Below are 17,754 nucleotides of genomic sequence, written 5' to 3' on the forward strand. Positions count from 1 at the left end.
AGATCTGTCCCTAATCAAAAAAACTTTCTTCTTTACGCAAATTGAAGTGATCGAGAAGCTTCAATTAAAATGCTATTGCAGTATTGAACTCCAATGCACTGAAACTTTTTTTGTGACAAAATCTTCCGTTGCTCTGATTCCAACTTCAAACCATACATCAGAAAGTTACCCCCAAAATAATTACCTTGAACCTTTAATAAACTCTGGGAGATGATGGCGCCTGTTAGAGCTGACGCTGTAATAATTGTTTTCGCCAGAACTTGTGATGAGCAAAATAAACACAGTTTTGAACTCTAATGAACTTAAACCACTTTTTGTGACAAACTCTTCCGTTGCTCTGATTCCAAAATGCAAAGGAACATATTCAGTAGCCAAATGACAGAATAAACAGAATGTGGGATAAATCGGTTACATAAATGGAAAAGCAGTCAACAGTTTGTGGAATTTATGGGTGTTATAGACAATTAGAGGTATTTAATTTTTCAATTATTATCTGAATCCGTTTCTTCAACAAAAAAAATGGGATTTAATGTTTTATCAAGAGATTAAGCATTATCTGATGCAATGTATACCGTACTGCTGGAGATGTTAATCAGTGGTTGACAAAATCAGTTGTGACTGCTTTTTTGTGTGTACTTTTTGTGTGTTCAACATTGTATATAATTTACTTCGATTTATTATCTGTTATTTTGTACCTATATAGTGGGATTTTTTTTTAAAATGTGACAGTTATATATTTTGGGCTTACAAACAAATTTTCAATAATTAATTTGATTGATCTTTTCCGCTTATGGTATTCGTATATCCGTCCCTAATGAAACAAAAATTCTTTTGTTCCGCAATTTGAGGTTACTCAAAAATTTCAAAACAAAAGTAAACTTTTCACAAAGTTACAAAACTATTGTTTGGGTTGTTAAAAAACACTGCAATTAACTTCAACTACAAGCATATAATAGATACTTATCATCAAAATAATTACCCAGAACACTTTATGAAGTCTTGGTTTTGATGGCGTATGTAAAAGCTGACGCTGTCCAAATTGTTTTCACCTGAATCTGTGATCAGCAAAAAAAACATAGTATTGGACTCAAAAATGCACTTATCTCATTTTTAGCGACAAAGTCATCCGTTGCTCTGATTCAAAAATGTACAAGCACATGTTCAGTAGCCAAATGACAGAATAAACGTAAATCGGGATTAATGCGTTACTTCAATGGAAATGGAGTCAATATTTTATGGAATCTAATTGTATTATAAACAATAAGAGGGATTCAATTTTTTGATGACTGTCTGAATCAGCTACATCTGAAAAAACGAAAAGGGATTTAAAATTTTCTCGAGAAATTAAAGATTACCTGATGCAATTAATACCGTACCACTGAACATGCAAATTTAGTAGCAACTGCTTTTTTCTTGAATGTTTTTGTGTGTTTTTCATTGTATTTAATATACGTAGAATTAGTATCTGTTATTTTGTACCTATATAGTGGAATTTTTAAAAAACGTTCAGACAGTTAATTTTTTTGGGCTCGCAAACAAATTTCAATAAACAACTTGATTAATCTTTTCCACTTATTATACTCATAGATCCGTCCCTAATCAAACAAAATTTCGTTCTTTTCGCAGTTTGAAATGACCGAAAGATTTCAATTGAAACATCAACATTTCACATGATTACACATTTTATAATAGGGCTTTTTAATAACACTCCAAATAACTTCAAAGCATACATCAAATAATCTCCCTCAAAAATAATTACACAGAACACAAAATGATATCATGCATACATATCATACGTCAAATAGCTTTAATCACAGAGAGTGCATTCGGACAAAGCAAAATCGTGAAGCATAAAGAACGTGAAGCGCGAAGTTATAAAGACACAGATTTGGACGGATCAACTTTTTGGCCAAACATTGAGTCAAAGCGAAACAAGAGGAAAAGACTCGGTTTCAAAAACAAAAAACCGAATACTATAGTTTATAAGAGATGAGATCAGAGTTGGTGTGGAACTTTTCAATTAGCTTTTGAATAACTAGTGGCGTCATATTTGCTTTTCGTATTGCCACATGGTCCATGCGTCAATTTTTTACTTTAATATGGCAATTTAAGTAAGAATAGAGGGAATTCATCTCTAAACTGTTCCAGCGATCCTCGCTGTGCCACTTTTAAAATAAAGTTTTTGATGCAAATGAAATTTATCATTCTCCAAGCTCTGATTGTTTTAAACTGGTTGTCTTTTCTAAAGATACCTAATAGACTGGGTTAATTGCGGGACCACATGAATAAATTGAGAGTTCAACCACTAGTTCCACTCTTGTCTATAGTTAAAATGTTGAAGGTAGTTAAATGCAAATATAAATTGAGAATTTTATGTTAATTACTATCAAATATTAAGCGAGCACAAAGGTATACCGTTATTCTTATGAGCGAGGTAAACAAAATTAAGATAGCAAAAATTGAAATAATGTTTGTTTTTTTTTCTAATTTAGAAACCATGATACGTTAGATAGTTAGAGTTCTGAATGGTGAAAACTTTATTATTTAGAAAGGTCATGGTTAAGAAATTGTCACAAAATGTTATAGCTTAAAATAAAATCTCGAATATTTGAGGAATAAGAAATTAAAGGAACGATTCCTTTGTTTGATTTAATTCTGATGTTATTAAGAACAGAGAGGTGGTGATGATGGTGGTTGAACGTGAAACTTCCCTCTATTATTGCGGACTCGTGCTCTTTGAGGTGCTTTTGGAGGGAGATAACAAATTTGGTACTCTCAAGATGGTGTGCTGTTATCAGATCTTGATGGTGTTCTCAGTTTAGAAGACAATGCTTTTTGGTTCTTTTTTAAATTACTCGTTATTTGAAACCAGACTATATAATCATATCACCATATTTCTGCCGTAAGAACACGAAGTTTTTGGTTTCTAAATTTTTTGCTCAAAAATAATAATAATTTTTGAAATTTTTCATGCTTTGAACTGGGCTTCGATTTCAAGTTTTTATTCTACAACTAAGTTTAGCAGATAATATATAACAACTTCAAGGAACATTGATTAATTTCAAGTATCAGATTTTTGTCAGTTTGCTAGATTATACTATTTTTTTCAGTTTCTGTCTTTAATGCACGTTTTGGAGACTCAGCTGCAAATTCAATTTTTTGGCACTGCAAATTGGAGAAAAGGAGAAAAATACCATCCCGCTAATAATGCTCTTTTGTCTCTTAGAGGATGCTGGGGAACTGAAAATTGTATTCATTTTACCTTAACATTTTAATAAAAATGAAGTTTTGCCGTCGTTTTGTTGGATATCTTTAAAGCTGAGAGAATTGCTAGTGTTCAATTTTTAAATTGAGTAGTTTTTCAGTTAACTTATAAGCTATTGATGCCTGAATTCCTAAGGAAGAGAACTTTTTCACGTAAGTAATTTTTTCTTCAAATCTGAAATTGGAGGAGGTGCTACCCACTTACATTTTCTGGTTATTTTTAAGTAAAATGAGGGGCAATTTAATGTATGATGTTTGCTTAAGGCAAAACTGCGTACAGGTTTTTGAAAATTTGTAGTTTTTCAGGGGTTTTCCTGAATTTTATCTTTGCTTCAAATGTGATGAAACCTGCTTCCCGTATATATTGTAATCATTTAAAAACATGAGCACTATGGTAATTATATTTTCTGCAGGAGTTCATTGGCTGAGTCACTTTTTTCTGCAAGAGTTCTTTGGCCAATGAGATCGATTCCTTTTCCGAAATGATGTTTGAATTTTTAAACCTTCGCTGTAAAGATTGGAATAATAAAATTTAATTTTTGCTTGTAATAAGTTACTCAACTTTCAGACGCCTATTTGTTTTGAGGGCAGGGTGGTGATCTTGTTCAATCGTTACGAGGCTTTCGGCTAATTTGATAATTGGTCCACCTTAATTTTGCCTTTCGTTTATCGCACGATTGTATCATGAAAGAATTTAATAATACTTAATTGTGCTCCCTTCGAGGTGTGAAAATTTTGATAGACGAAAAATTGATCCTTGTGGATTTTTTTGTTAATGAATTGTTAGCCAATCAGGTGGCTGCAAATTTAAAGTGTCTGACTGAATTCTTTTACAATTTATCGTGGCCTGCTCTTGTAGAAGAATACACAATTCTGTATTGAAGAATATGAATAGTGACGGCGGTGGAATTAAATCGCTAGTAGTTGTAGTAGTAGTAGTAGTGGTGGAGCGAGTAGCGCTGTGTGCGCAGAATTAATCTTAATTGCGTTTGAGTATATATTGCTCTGGCTGTTTTAGCCGGTCTATTCTTTATTGGACGATATTAATTTTAGCTGCTGAAAGTGTGAAATCCGCTGATAAAACTCAAACTATTTGATTGTGTAAAAAGACAAGCAGCGGCGTGAGGTGCGAGGCCTATTAGATTTATTTTATAAGATCGAAACTGAACAACAAAAGTAATACTAAATACTAATTCCAGCTCTACAATATACAAAATCACAAACACAACAATAAAAAGAAATTAAGAACCTCAAACGTACAAAAGCAACACGGTTAAAAAAACTGAGCACAAACAGTCACATTTTACAATTACTTTTATTTTTACAGCTCCGCTCGCTTAAACATCGCGCCTGATACTTGCTAAACTTGTTACTTTTTATTGATGTATCATTTCTCTATTACTGGCTAGTCTCTTTCAATCAGGAATTCTATTCACCATTATACCTTCGGTTTTATCAGTGGCCTTAAAAATTTTACTACCTCGCCCAGAATTAATCACTCGTTAAATTCATTACCTTTCCTCCTCCAGTTAAATAAAAGCTGTTCACCGAATTCTTGTCAACATTTTCATGCGCATTTGTTAAACACTTTGTTGTCCATTTTTAGTTTCTGCTTTGAGAAAATGAACAGCAGTTAAAATGAGCCATTTCACGGCCAGCTTTATAGTTTGATTTGATTATTACCAAAATTGTCCGCAATCTAAAATATTACTTTTAATTTTAGCCATTCTAGCTAATCCCCAGAGTGTATTTGGCAATAATGTCTATTGCTCGTTCCTTCATTACTAATCGGCAATCTGGCTTATTTCTGACAATTATTTTGTGTGGATGTTTCGTTTCCTGCACACAAGGCAAGTACCTTTTTTTAAATAACCATTGCATTTCGCAGTTCTCTTAGATCCACCCATTTCAACCCCCCCCCCCCCCCCCCCACACCCCACCCCCCACCCCAATGCGTTAGGCAATTTCAGGAAAGATTATGTATGCAAATTTGGAAAATAAAAAGTAGGTCTCCATAAGGTTTGCATTTCGTGATATTGACTATCTGTTCACTTTTGACTTCAACTCTAGCACACGCCAAACCAAAAATTGGAACCCAATGCAAGTGATGTATAGTGGCCAACATACCTGGCTAAGATTCATCCAATTCTAGGGAAATCTAAGAAAAAAAATGAAAAATTATCGATATTTTGCGTTATTTTCATTTATTCAAGGATACAAAAGCAGTAAGAGTGGAATAAAATAAGGAAATTTTGGTTCCGTTTTGGGTTACAACGATCGGAATGGTCGAACCTCCGTCTGTGAATAAACGAATGTTTTATACGCTATCATTAAAGTATCTGAACCTAAGGGGTGTTGATGAATGTCCTTCAATTCAACGCGTGTAACATGAAAGTCTCCGAGTTATTATTCTGTCCTAATTATGCATTTCTACTCTTCTCCTCCTCTTTCACGTATATCATGTTGTTCACCTGTCTCCGTGTACTTATCTATCCCTTAAATCAATCACGTCAGGTGTTTGGACAAGGAGCAATAGTCATCGGAAAAATCCAATTTTAATTGAATAATGATACACTGAATATCCTTAATCGCTAATGTTTTCACAACTCATGTCTCATAACTGAGTACATTCTAAAATCGGTGAAAAAATCACAATCTTCGTCTTATTGAACTGGTTCAAACAACAGAATTGTATCCATTAGAATTATTTTTAGCCCTTGAAACTATAATTACAATAATTGTGACAATAATCGTAACTTAAATTTCAACGTCTGTAGCTGAGAAAACTTCATCCGCTATTTGAAAAACCCTTATCGCAAAAGAAAAATTTTTATGGGCTAACATACTACTAAAAAAGTTATTGCTAAAAAACTTCGTTAAATTTAAAAACTTCAACCAGAATTAGAAGTTTGGTTGAGATATGATTAAACATTTTTAATTTGAACATTATTCGTAGAACAAAATTAACTGTATTCTTTATTCTGTATGTACTCTCCTTTGCAGCATGTGAACAACTATATTGGTTCAGGGTAATAAAGTTGTGTTTTTTGTTATCTGTAAACTCAACTTCTCAAAGCTCAGATGCTTGTTGACTGTATTCATTTAGAAGGGTAGCATTAAAGAAAAATTAATAAGGAATAAAACATGTCATTTTTGTATCTACTTTTTGTTTTTATTAAAATTCAGTGTATTTTTAAATTCACACAGATTTAAAAATACACTGAAGATGCATTAAATTATATAGAATTTGGATTGCTTGGTTTCTCATTTGAATAGATTTTGAGAGATGACTGTCTGGATACAGCGACACCGCAAAGCAAATTTGTCATTTGCAAATTGGTTAAGCTCAGAAAGTACTGTTAGTAAATTAAATGAACTTTGGTGTTTTGGAAAATAAGTGTACCTTTTTTGAATTTCGAATCGCTTACATTGACTATCAATTTTGAGTTTCATATACCAGAGAATTGGGTGAAATCAGGGATTCTAACGGGTTTTTTAATTTGACTTCAATGATGTATTCCAATTGTGACTCTTGGTGGCCACGAGTAAGAAAAATTGGTGGATTTTGAACATGTGTGCCTGTTACCTGCAAATCAAAGAAACAAGAATTTAGTTTCAAAAGAATTTTGGCACAGAAAAAAATTTAATTCATTGGTATACTGTTCCCATCTGTTGTTATCGCTGTGTTATAAGAGGTCTTATTTTTTATCTTATTTTTAAGTTATATTCTAGAGAGTTATTTCAAGTAATTCAAAAGATTTGAATTCATTTTTTGTGTAATTATCATCAGATTTTTTTTGTACATTTTGTGGGGAGAAAATTTTTTAAAATTACTTCAAAAAATGTCTTTCCTGTTAATTCGCAATTACTTCTCATCGAAGAGAATCAAAAAGCAAATTATCAGCTGATAGTTTTTGCTAGAAAATAGTTGAAAGAAATTTGGTACTCATTATCTATTTTCTAATATGACAGCTCAGTTTTGCTGGGGAGGGTAACTTTGAATTTTATTCGGAACTGTTTTGCATTTTCAGCTGCTTTTTGTAATATTAATATTTTCAATCGTTGACTTGTCATTCCACGTAGGAGAATTGTGTTTTTTGGTATCAATTATTCATCGCTTTTTGTCTAAGCGTCAGAAGTGTTTAGTTATTTGCTTCTTGTCAAGGTGGTTATCTTTCTATTTTCATATTTTCTCTAACTTTGCTATTGCGTCTAATATTTCTGATATGATATTAGAAAAGAGGGGCAAATTCACCGCAATGACATCAAAGTCGCTCCCATTGAATTTAGTTGAAACCTATGTACCACTCATTTAACCCACAATGGAGGAAACCTGTTTTTTTATACAATGCGACAGCAATTTTCTACCGCAAGGTGAAAATTTATCAGGAAGGCATGTTTTGAAGTGCTGGAACTGTTGACCAAAATTCATTAAAAACTTTGTAAAGAGCTTTGTGACCAAATTACGACGACACAAAGTTATAATGTGTATTATTTTGATTGAAGATGGTATGGTACGTGGAGGTGTTATTTCTGTCGCCCCTCGTGGCCTATTTTTACCCATTTGGTGGGGTGGAAATTAGTTTTGAAAATTAATTTGGCAGCGGATGCGATGCCGTGTGTGGCTATTTATTGCCGTCATCTTTCACAGATTTTATAGCTCAATCCCATTTCACGCCACAGCTTCTGTCACTGCCACAACACCTTCACTCCCACTACTACTACCACCACTACTACTATCACTACTACTACTTCTGCTACTACTAATATAGGCAACACCGCTCTCTCACACACAACACTAAGCAGTGTGAAAAGAGAGAGGAGTCTTAATATTCCCCCGTATTTCATCCTAATTTTTCCTCCGCATTTCGCGCACACGTTTATTGATGCCGGATAAATGATTGATGTTGGGAGTTTGGCTGTCTTGGAGGATAGGCATAAAGTGTGGTAGTAAAAGTAAAGCGAGCGAGAGATAGAAATAGAGGAGTAAAAATAGAAAAGTAGGATATAGGAGCAGTGAAGAATGGAGGTTGCTCCGAGTGAGGTTTTGTTGATAGGAGCAGTGAAACTGTTCAACTGTTCATTGTTTGGGATCCTTTGCTGTTTTGTTCTCTATTCCTTCTATTCTGATGAGTTTTGGCTGAAATGTGAAGAAAAAGAGTAAATGATTAATGCAATTCATAAAATATAAGCAGCTTCTTTTCTTCATTTCACTGTCCTCTTTTTTGCAGCTGTTCTCTACCGCTTCCCCTCCTTTTCTCTCTCTCTCTCTCTCTCTCTCTCTCTCTCTCTCTCTCTTTGTAACAAGGCACAATAATACTATACTTTTTGCACAGTCTCCAAAATAGCACACTCCCAACTATGTGACGACTGATGTGCTTTTGCTGAGCAAACGTGAAATCACACGCGAGGATCGTGAAATAATTCCTTTTCTTTTCATAATCACCATTTTTGTTCCGCTTAAACTTTCATTTTTAATGCGAGCCCCCTCAAATCCTCCCCCTTCCCTCCGCTTTTAAGCCGCTCTTCAATTGTTCTTGTGTGCAATTTCAAATTTCACGCTGGATTAATTTTTCACAACTTTCACTTTATGCTTCCGCCTGCGTCAACAAAATATGGAGCTTTGATAAATAACAAATAAACAATAAACAAATAAACGGCAGCTTATTATTTATGGCAGCTCGGTTTCTGATGCCTGTTTTAGTTTCACACCTCCTTTGGCTTTTTTGATAAAGTGGGTGTTCCGAAGTGTTCACGTTTTTAAGACTGGCGTTAATTGCGTAATGTTTTGAGGGGGGTCCTGATCTCATATGCGTCATAGTGAAGAGACAATGTTAATGTCTGCTAGGATAAGTTTAAGGCTTTTGGTGCTTTTGCCGATTGGGGTATTTTGGCAGTGAAGCAGATCTGGGGGTGCTTGTTATTATATGTTTGGGGCTGTGCAGTGCTGATTTGAGATATAATTTTGAGTTTATAACTTAATCCCCCTCTGTACGTACATAAATGCGACACCATCCGTATAACTAAGGAGCACTGTCCAACTCCAACAGAGAGTAGTACGTCTTACTCTAATGGGATCGCCTTGCCTGTGCCCCTTGAGACGCCTAGCTACCACTGCCTCCTATAAAACCCGCTTGTCAACCAAACTCAAACCCAATCAACTTTGCAGTGAAACTCACTGCCCAAAATCAAAACCAGATGCGCCAAGCGCCACCACCTTTCTCCAGCTTATTCCCACCACTGCAGAGCAAAATGAAAACAACATTTCCAACTCTTAGCTTCCCCGTACTTCAAATTTATTTCTCTCTCCCATTTGAAGACACGTACCAGCAGATGCTATGCTGGCTATGCATAGAACTGAGCATGGTACTGTTAGTAGAGTAAATCACGTGAGATTTGTGTGAACAAAGTAATGTTTCAGCAGTGGTTCTCACTGAACAAAATAGATTAACAACGATAAGAAATGGTGTCAAAATGTGAGGAAAAGCTCTCTTTCACAGAGTGGCCTAAATAGTTGCCTTTCTTGCCTCACTGTGTGAAAGTAGCGCACTGGCTTTCAGATCTGCCCGAAGCCAAAAGGCTTTAAATATACAATTTAGTGACTAAATTGTAAACAAATACATGCTCTCATTTCCATTCTCAAAATCTCGGCCCAGTTCTATTTTTCTCGCAAAGCGCGGCTTACAAACCTCAAAAGCTACGTTTCAAAATATTGCAGAGAAAAAGTATGCTGTTGGGGTTGCGGACTTCCAAAAATGAAGAGCATAATGTCACTATTCAAGTTTTTCCTGTTTGTTAATTCTGAATATTAATTAAATTGAAGTTGTTTTATACAATGGTAGCTGTCTGATAATATACCCAATACTTATAACTTTATTTTAATTTTTTTTAATGATTGTGTGTTTTATGTTGCAGGTCTGACTGATGACATGATGGCGGACTTTGCGCCCCCGGTGCTAATAGACGAGCCAAAGAGCCAGATTACTCTGAACAAGGGCGACAACTACACAATGAAGTGCCACGCGAGAGGGGAGCCGGCTCCTCGCTTCACCTGGTACAAGGAGAAAACACCAGGTACGTTCTATACTTAATTGATTGCTGATTTAATACCGTATATCATATCATGAGCATTGTTTTGTGTGATTGTTACAACTACTTTTTTCAAAAAAAAAATTAACATAACCACTTGGTTAATGTAACATGCAAGAAATTTACGAATCGAACATCATTATTTTCTTAAATTAAAACAACCTAAGGTTCGGTAGCTTTAAAATAAACTAATAAAAAATTGTATTAAATCCAGCTATTTTTCTGTCTATTGGAATTTCGTGCAGTTTAATTATTTCTGTTGCGACTTTTTGTTTAAAATCCTATCCTTAAAGATCAGCTACCAGTCTAAAGATCAGAAATTGAAACCAAATTCTATGCTCGGCGTGTGTGTGTGTCGGTTCCATGCACAATGCATGTTATAAATAGAGCGAAGTGCTATTTAACTGTTGTTAGGGGAAGCTTGACAATTTGATATGGCGTCCAGGTGTCTTAAATAAGAAATCTGCATTGTTATTGTGGATGTTTTTCCAGACAGGATTTTTCCAATTGATGATCAAACGAACCATATATTGTTGTCTGAAGCGTGATCGTTAACGGACCTTGAGAAGAAACCGGAGAGAGAAATGTATTCATAATGCTGATTGAAACGAGCGTTGATATCTTGGATGAAAGCTTTGCGATTGAGGTCACATCAAAGTAGTGAAGTTTGATTGTGGCTGTGCTCGAACCTTTTACTGTAGTTTCACAGAATGAGTTGGGTGTAGTTTATCATCTCTCTCTCTCTGTACCATAGCACAGAATCAATCAAACGTGGCCTTAACAATGGATTACAAACAGTGGTCCTTGTGCATAGCCTTGTCAGTTAAGCTTAAACATGCCACCAACTAATGAATTGAACAAACTGCGCCAACTGATATAGCTTAATGCTAATAATAAGCAGTTACGATATGAGACTCGAGCTCAAACAGACAAATGAGAACCAAATCCTATTCACAACAGCCACCTACCTGACTGACTGACTATGCGATTGAATTAATGAAAGAATGTGTTGAAATTGCCCGTTTATTAACTATCCATATATTAACTAAGGCGCATTCATTATTAGCCCTGATCGGAGCAGGCTACACGCAATGGGGGAGGGGTGCAGGGTACAAAACAATGACATAGCTGTCAAATGATTAAACAAAAGCATGCACCCATAGACATGAAAAGGTTCTCGTCTATCAATCCTTGTGAATTATGAGTTTAAAACATCTTTATCTCTTAGGCCTCCTGTCGCTTTGTGGCCCTAGGCAGCTGTTCTTTCCAATCATTACTGTCCTTACACCCAACAAAGAACATGTCAACAACATGGCTTCCCCAACACCCACTGACCTATGCTTATCTCCTCTTTCTCACACACATTAAATAAAATCCTAACGAGTTGAGGCAAGCAACTTTTGGGCTTTGGAGTTTTTGATGAAATTGTGACGCGATTTTGAAGCAGATGAAAGCCGAATTGTGTTCACATCAAACGCGTGAAGCATCAAAGTCGCCCATTGGTTTCATTGTTGTGTCAAACTACGTTTTTAAAGTTGTTACTTTTTCAATAAAAATCGATTGATCGAGATTTTCTATTTAGCCTGGGACATTTTGTTCACGTATGTTTAAAAGCGTGCGTGCCTTTAAGACGCATTGATCCCTTAATCTTAGTGTTGACTGGCCGTATGCTGTGTGTGTGAGTGGGCTTGTGTTTTGTGCTGTGCCATTGATTGGGGCCGCCGTAATGGATTTTGACAGTTTTTGGGTGAAATAGGAAGTCACATAGCGGAACCTTAATCATGTTGTGACACACAGGCCGATTTAAGCTGGAAAAAGAACAACGCTGGAATAGAAAGAGAGAGAAAAATGTGCTCCAATTTTTCCAATGCTGTCTAAAACATTCACTCTGGCCTTCTATTCAAGTGTACATTATGCATACATACATATACATAATAGTACAGTAAGCGTACAAGACATAATGTACTAGCTTTGTTCCATTAATGCATTGATAGAATTATAAATAAATGTTTTTTGCGTTAAAAAGCACCAGTTGTAATGTAAAACGTATCTAAATCATGTCCAAGATAGTAAAAGAGACGTGACAGTAAAAGAAGCGTGTTATGTGTGTTTGTGAGATGATACTTTATGGCTGTCAAGTATTGAGCGACAGTTAGGTCTGCTCTGAGAGAGAGAAAACAGAGTGAGTTATAGATCGATGCTTAAAGCTTCACAAACAACACTTTTTGCTATGCTTGAGCTCCGTAACCGATCCAAATTAGATAAAAAGGGGATGGACGTTTTAGCACTTGATGTCTCAAACACACAATATTATGGAATCAGCTCATTTCAATTTATATATTTGCTGAGAAAACAAATTTTCAAAAACAAGCAAGCCAACAACGCAATAAAACTATTTTTATATATCAGTGACCTATAAAAACTAATCTTTGTATTTACATGGGAAAAGGAATGGGAAGGCTTTGCTAAATTATATTGCCTGTAAAAAATCACAACTCCATAGTGAAGGTGTCAGAAAATAAGTTTAATCCGTCCCGATTTCCGTTAGGTTGAAAAACAAATTTGTTCATTTCCCAAGTACAGGATTATCCTTAAGATTAGTGTTTTAGGTGATGCATGAATTAATTTAATAAAAGCATGAACAGTTAAAGTTGTTATTGCTCATATGGAACGAAAAAAGTTTGCAAATCGACCAAAGTTGTTAAATTGGAAACTTCTCGACAATACAAATTGAAGTTTAGAAATCAAATCGATTTTTATCCTGTGTAAATGAACCCCAATTCGGGTTAAAAGTGTGATCAATAGTTTTTAGTAAATTTCTTCAGTCTTGAACACTTAATGTAGACCTCAGCGTGACTTAGGGGAAGCAAACAAAGACTATTACAGCAGGAAATTGGTCCATAAAGTGACAAATAATTCACCGATTTACCTTCGCATAGATTTCCGGTGTTTTCGATTTGTTTAAAATTTTAATTTTCCGTGAGCAATGATCAAAGATTCAACCGACTGTGATGCTATTTCCTGAAGTGATCTTTAGAGGGCATATTAGCTTGTAAGCAGAATTTTGAAAATTTTGCTTGTTTTTGTTCATTTTCTCCATATACCTGCTATAAATTTTACAGCCACAGGTTATAAAATCTTGAACTAGCTGAAAATTACTGTTATTACAAATGATGCATGTGTGAGTGTGAAATTTGGATTGATTAGCATCTTTGATGACATCTTTCTTGTAGAATTGTTTCTTATCGGATACTGGTTGAGATAATCCAAGGAATCCATTGTTTTTGAACACTTGCAGTTTTTAATCAGATGTTCTACTTGCTTGTCTGTTGTGAAATGTTAAGTGTATTGGAGGAACTTGGACATTGTGTAGCTGTACATAGAATGGAGGCATTCTGTGTATATGTGTCAATTTCATCTCATTCCTAGTTTAAATATAGGATGTGCACTTTATTTCGATGCATGCCCCGCTCTCTGATGCCACTCAATTTAAAACTTGATATTAATGCAAAAACATTTGTTTATTGTTTCAATTCGTCATTTACATTTCACGTCTTTCACATCTCTGTACTTTTAAACTTTTCATACATAGAAAATTGTGAGTGAAGCGGTTTGTGTTCTGGAGGAAAAAACAGGTCATTTTGTTTTGTTTATAAAGTTTATTGCTGCATAATTTATTCCTTGCGAGTGTTTATTCAAGACTGATTAAAATGGACAAAGGCTTGAGATTTAGGTCAATTTGGCTGTGTTTATGGAGTGAACGAACGTTTGTTTGTCCATGCATAGGCTAGGTTAGGTGATTCATAATTTGATTAGAGGTAAGCGGAAAAAGAGGAGATAATGCGAGTGAAGAAGCGCTTGAGTTAGAAATTTGGGGGTGGTGATTATAATAAGTAACGAGGTTTTGATGTTGGAAAGATGAGCGGATCAAATCAAATTGTAGATTGTTCACCTGTCGCGCTCCGGCCCCCCACTCCAAACAGCACAACGGATATGGGTAGATGGAATTAGGGAATACTTAACTTCTCAAGAGGGGTGAGTTTGAATAAATGATAGGAAGCTAAACTGTGAACAAATTATTGACATTCCCTACCCTCCCTTCCCCTAACCAGTTCGCTCCCTCAGTTCTCTCTCCAGTTCTCCCAATTCTCCTCTTTTCAACTCACTATCAACCCACGCACCCACTATTTGTACATGTATGATAACATAGTCCTCTATTATCACCCAGAACTACTAATATCCCTTCGATTACGTGGCCACTGATTGCGATAACTGTAAATCCTCTCTCACCAAAATAATTGCATATATGAGACAACATTTTAGTCCACGTAGAGTTATATCTGCATTGCGGCGAGCACCCACCCTCTCCCCTCAATTGAAAAAATAGATTTTGGAATTTTCCTGTCATTTTCACACCTTTGTAATTGCTCAAGTGATCGCGGTTTATTAAGTGACTTAATTGTTCTCACAGCCGCCCAAATTAAGTGGCCCTTACTGCCCGCTTTTCAAAGGCTAATCACACCTCCTCAGCTCAACTTCCAAATTTTCCAGATTGCAGTTCCTTCATTTGTGACTATCTTCCATACTTTGTCACGTGCCAAATGATGCATGCTCTCATATGATTTGATTAAATACTACAGGAAATTCATCTGTCATATAGAATTTTGTGATAGCTGAAGTCGGGCTCAATGTGTTTATGACTGACGGACCCTCTCTGTCAACAATTTGTTTGTCAACTTTTGGATCTTTCCTCTTTATTTTAGCCTCCCATACCCCCGCTTAGAGCGGCTTTAGTTTAATGGCAAAAGATCATATAAATTCCAAAATTTGGGCCAATTTTTGAAACAACAACAATGCGAGCAAATGAAAAGCGTTGCTTAGATTTTGAATCTAATTGTTGCAGTTTTTGTTTTAGTTGATCTGGATTTCTACGGAGACAAGATAACAATTGTCCACTCAGGAAGCAGCGACTCTCGATTGACATTCAATGGCTTTGACACAACAATGGAAGGCATATACTACTGCAAAGCAGAGAACCCTCTGGGGTCAGCCAAGAGCATTGGCACAAAAGTCTCCATTCCTTGTGAGTAAAGATTTTATTCGTTTTATATCTCTTAAGTTTAGAGGGCAATTTTATATAAACAGGTACCAAAGCCGAAATCAGACACAGTTTCAATACATCGAGTCAGTTAATTGTGTCTGCTCACCAGAAAAATTGTGGGTCTAATTCTTAGATCCAAAAATAGCACTGTGATCTGAAATTAGCAACCAGTTTCTAAAAATAAGCAATTTTGGGGCGCAAATTCATCCAATGTGTACCAAATCAGTTGATTGACGTGTGCAAATGAAGTGATTTCCCGCGTTTTCAACTCACTTCTGCTCTAAAAATAGAATGAGTTCTTGTTCCAATTCATTCAGATTTTTGCAAATCGGACATGTTCGGTTTTCTTCGGGCGTACGGTACTTAAGAGTTAGTTAATTTTGTTAGCTAATCATTAACTCAATTATTAAATAAAGGCCACTTGAAAGTGCTGAGTTAATGAAGCGGGCCCTATTTTGTGAGTAACTCTTTGAAAATGTTTGCTGCTGGGTTGAGCCAAGTCCTCTTCCAGTTTGTAGAGCCATTAGCGTTCATTTAGTTTGTCAACACTTGAGAATTCGCTTTGAAATTAGCCACCGATTAGTCTTCAAGTGAGAGAGTGAAATGGTCTCTTGAAAGAGCACAATCGATTTTTATGTTTACAAGTTTTTACAGGAATCGATTAACAGAAATGTGCTTGTGGCGTACATTGTTCACATTCAAACACAACAATCACAGCGGCTATTTAAGCCTCTGTCACAGCGTGCGACAAATTTGTGACACAAATGAACAGTCTTTAATTGATGCTTTTGTTGATAGAGGCGATTTTGGATTGAAGTGAAAATGGTGAAACAAAGGCGAAGGAATAGGAACATTTAAACTAAACTACCGACCTATTTTAATTCACAAGCCTCGAGGTTTTCATGCAAAGAATTGGGTCTTTCCCATCCCCCCCCTCTCGACGAACTGCCAGGAATTATAGCCACTACGATTTATTTGACCACTAACCGAGGGGGGCTATAATGTGACAGCTCCAAACAATTTAACTTTTCTTCAAATTTTTATTTTTGACGAAATTCTATCTAGGGAAATTTTTAACCACGATCTGATTTTAGTTCTGGATACAAGATTCGGAGACATGAAAACTCTAGTTCACGTGGCCGACCTGACCCAGCCTGAGCTAGAATGTGTGCCCCCGAGAGGATTTCCCCCACCCACAATATCGTGGCAAAAGGGTGGGAAAGCACTGCCCATTGACGGTGTGAACATGTGGACTAGCGAGAACGGAGCCAAACTCACAATCAGGAAAGCCAATGTTTCAACTCATCAAGGCCTGTACACCTGTGTGGCGACCAATATTGTTGCTTCACGCGTCAGCGCCCCAATCAAGCTTGTGATTGAAAGTTAGTGCCAATAACAGCTGAGCTGCTTTTATTACAGCTGCTTATTATCGTATATAACTTTTCTAGCTGTTGGTTTTAACACCACTGTAGCGAGCAGTTTTGAGAGAATGATATTAGAAGACTGTAATTAACTGGTTAATGGTTTAATATCGTAAAAAGCCTCTGAGAGATTTGAGAGGTTCTCTTTTAATTTCGTTAACTTAGCCGCTAAATTTTAAGCTGCTACATTCTTCATGCAAAAAGAAATTAAACAAAAAAGCGACGCTTTAGCCGCAGCAAAGATAGATATATCAAACTGTGTTCTATTTGCATATAGTTTTCAGCCAGAATGCTGGCGGTATTGTTGAAAGTGTTGGTTTGGTTATTAAACTGGTTTTAAGTGTTTTACTGCTTGGCATATTGATAATGGGGCTGCTATGCAAACGCGTTTAAATTTGCGCTTCAAGTGAGTTTTGATGTCAGGCTAGAGAGCTATTAAAATAAAAGAAGTGGCCTTCTCAAGCCGAAAGGCTAACGTGCAAAAAGTAGCCATTAATTGTGGGGTTGTAAATTAATAGAAAAGTTATATAACACGTTAAGCCACTTGATACTAATTGGTGCCACATGCTTAAACCTTGATCAAGCAATCACCTGGTCGCTTTAATTAACTGCGGGCTATAATATCATTTACTTAAGGCCTAATCGATACTGTCATTAACAGCACCAGCTGCTGTCATTGAACCTTCACACTCTTTGCAAATATATGCGCAATAAATATAATTATATGTACTAAAAAGAGCTCATTTTTACGGTTTAAACAAATTCCACTTGGGTCATTTAATCCAAAATGAGGTTGTATGGTAATATAATGTGTGTGAAAAAAGCTTGTTGTGCGATTAGATGGGAGCTTTCTTATTGACGAAAGTGTCCACGAAGAGT

General features: G+C 35.9%; 1 protein-coding gene across 3 annotated transcripts in view; it reads left to right on the forward strand.

Moving 5' to 3' along the window:
* The first annotated feature begins 4,110 nt into the window (after positions 1–4,110).
* The window catches only part of LOC142358742 (roundabout homolog 2-like), a 41,292-nt gene continuing 27,648 nt past the window's right edge, over positions 4,111–17,754 (forward strand). Inside the window, exons 1-4 of one of the 3 annotated variants that reach the window (XM_075410293.1) lie at positions 4,111–5,114; positions 10,180–10,338; positions 15,269–15,436; positions 16,549–16,836. In XM_075410293.1, coding sequence (XP_075266408.1) covers positions 5,024–5,114; positions 10,180–10,338; positions 15,269–15,436; positions 16,549–16,836 — 706 coding nt within the window. In that variant the 5' untranslated portion in view covers positions 4,111–5,023. The remainder of the gene's footprint in view (positions 5,115–10,179; positions 10,339–15,268; positions 15,437–16,548; positions 16,837–17,754) is intronic. The other 2 variants (XM_075410291.1, XM_075410292.1) reach the window with 2 other exon arrangements.

This window comes from Convolutriloba macropyga, chromosome 2 (genome assembly GCF_964194025.1).
Source record: "Convolutriloba macropyga chromosome 2, txConMacr16.3, whole genome shotgun sequence".
Taxonomy (NCBI): domain Eukaryota; kingdom Metazoa; phylum Xenacoelomorpha; order Acoela; family Convolutidae; genus Convolutriloba; species Convolutriloba macropyga.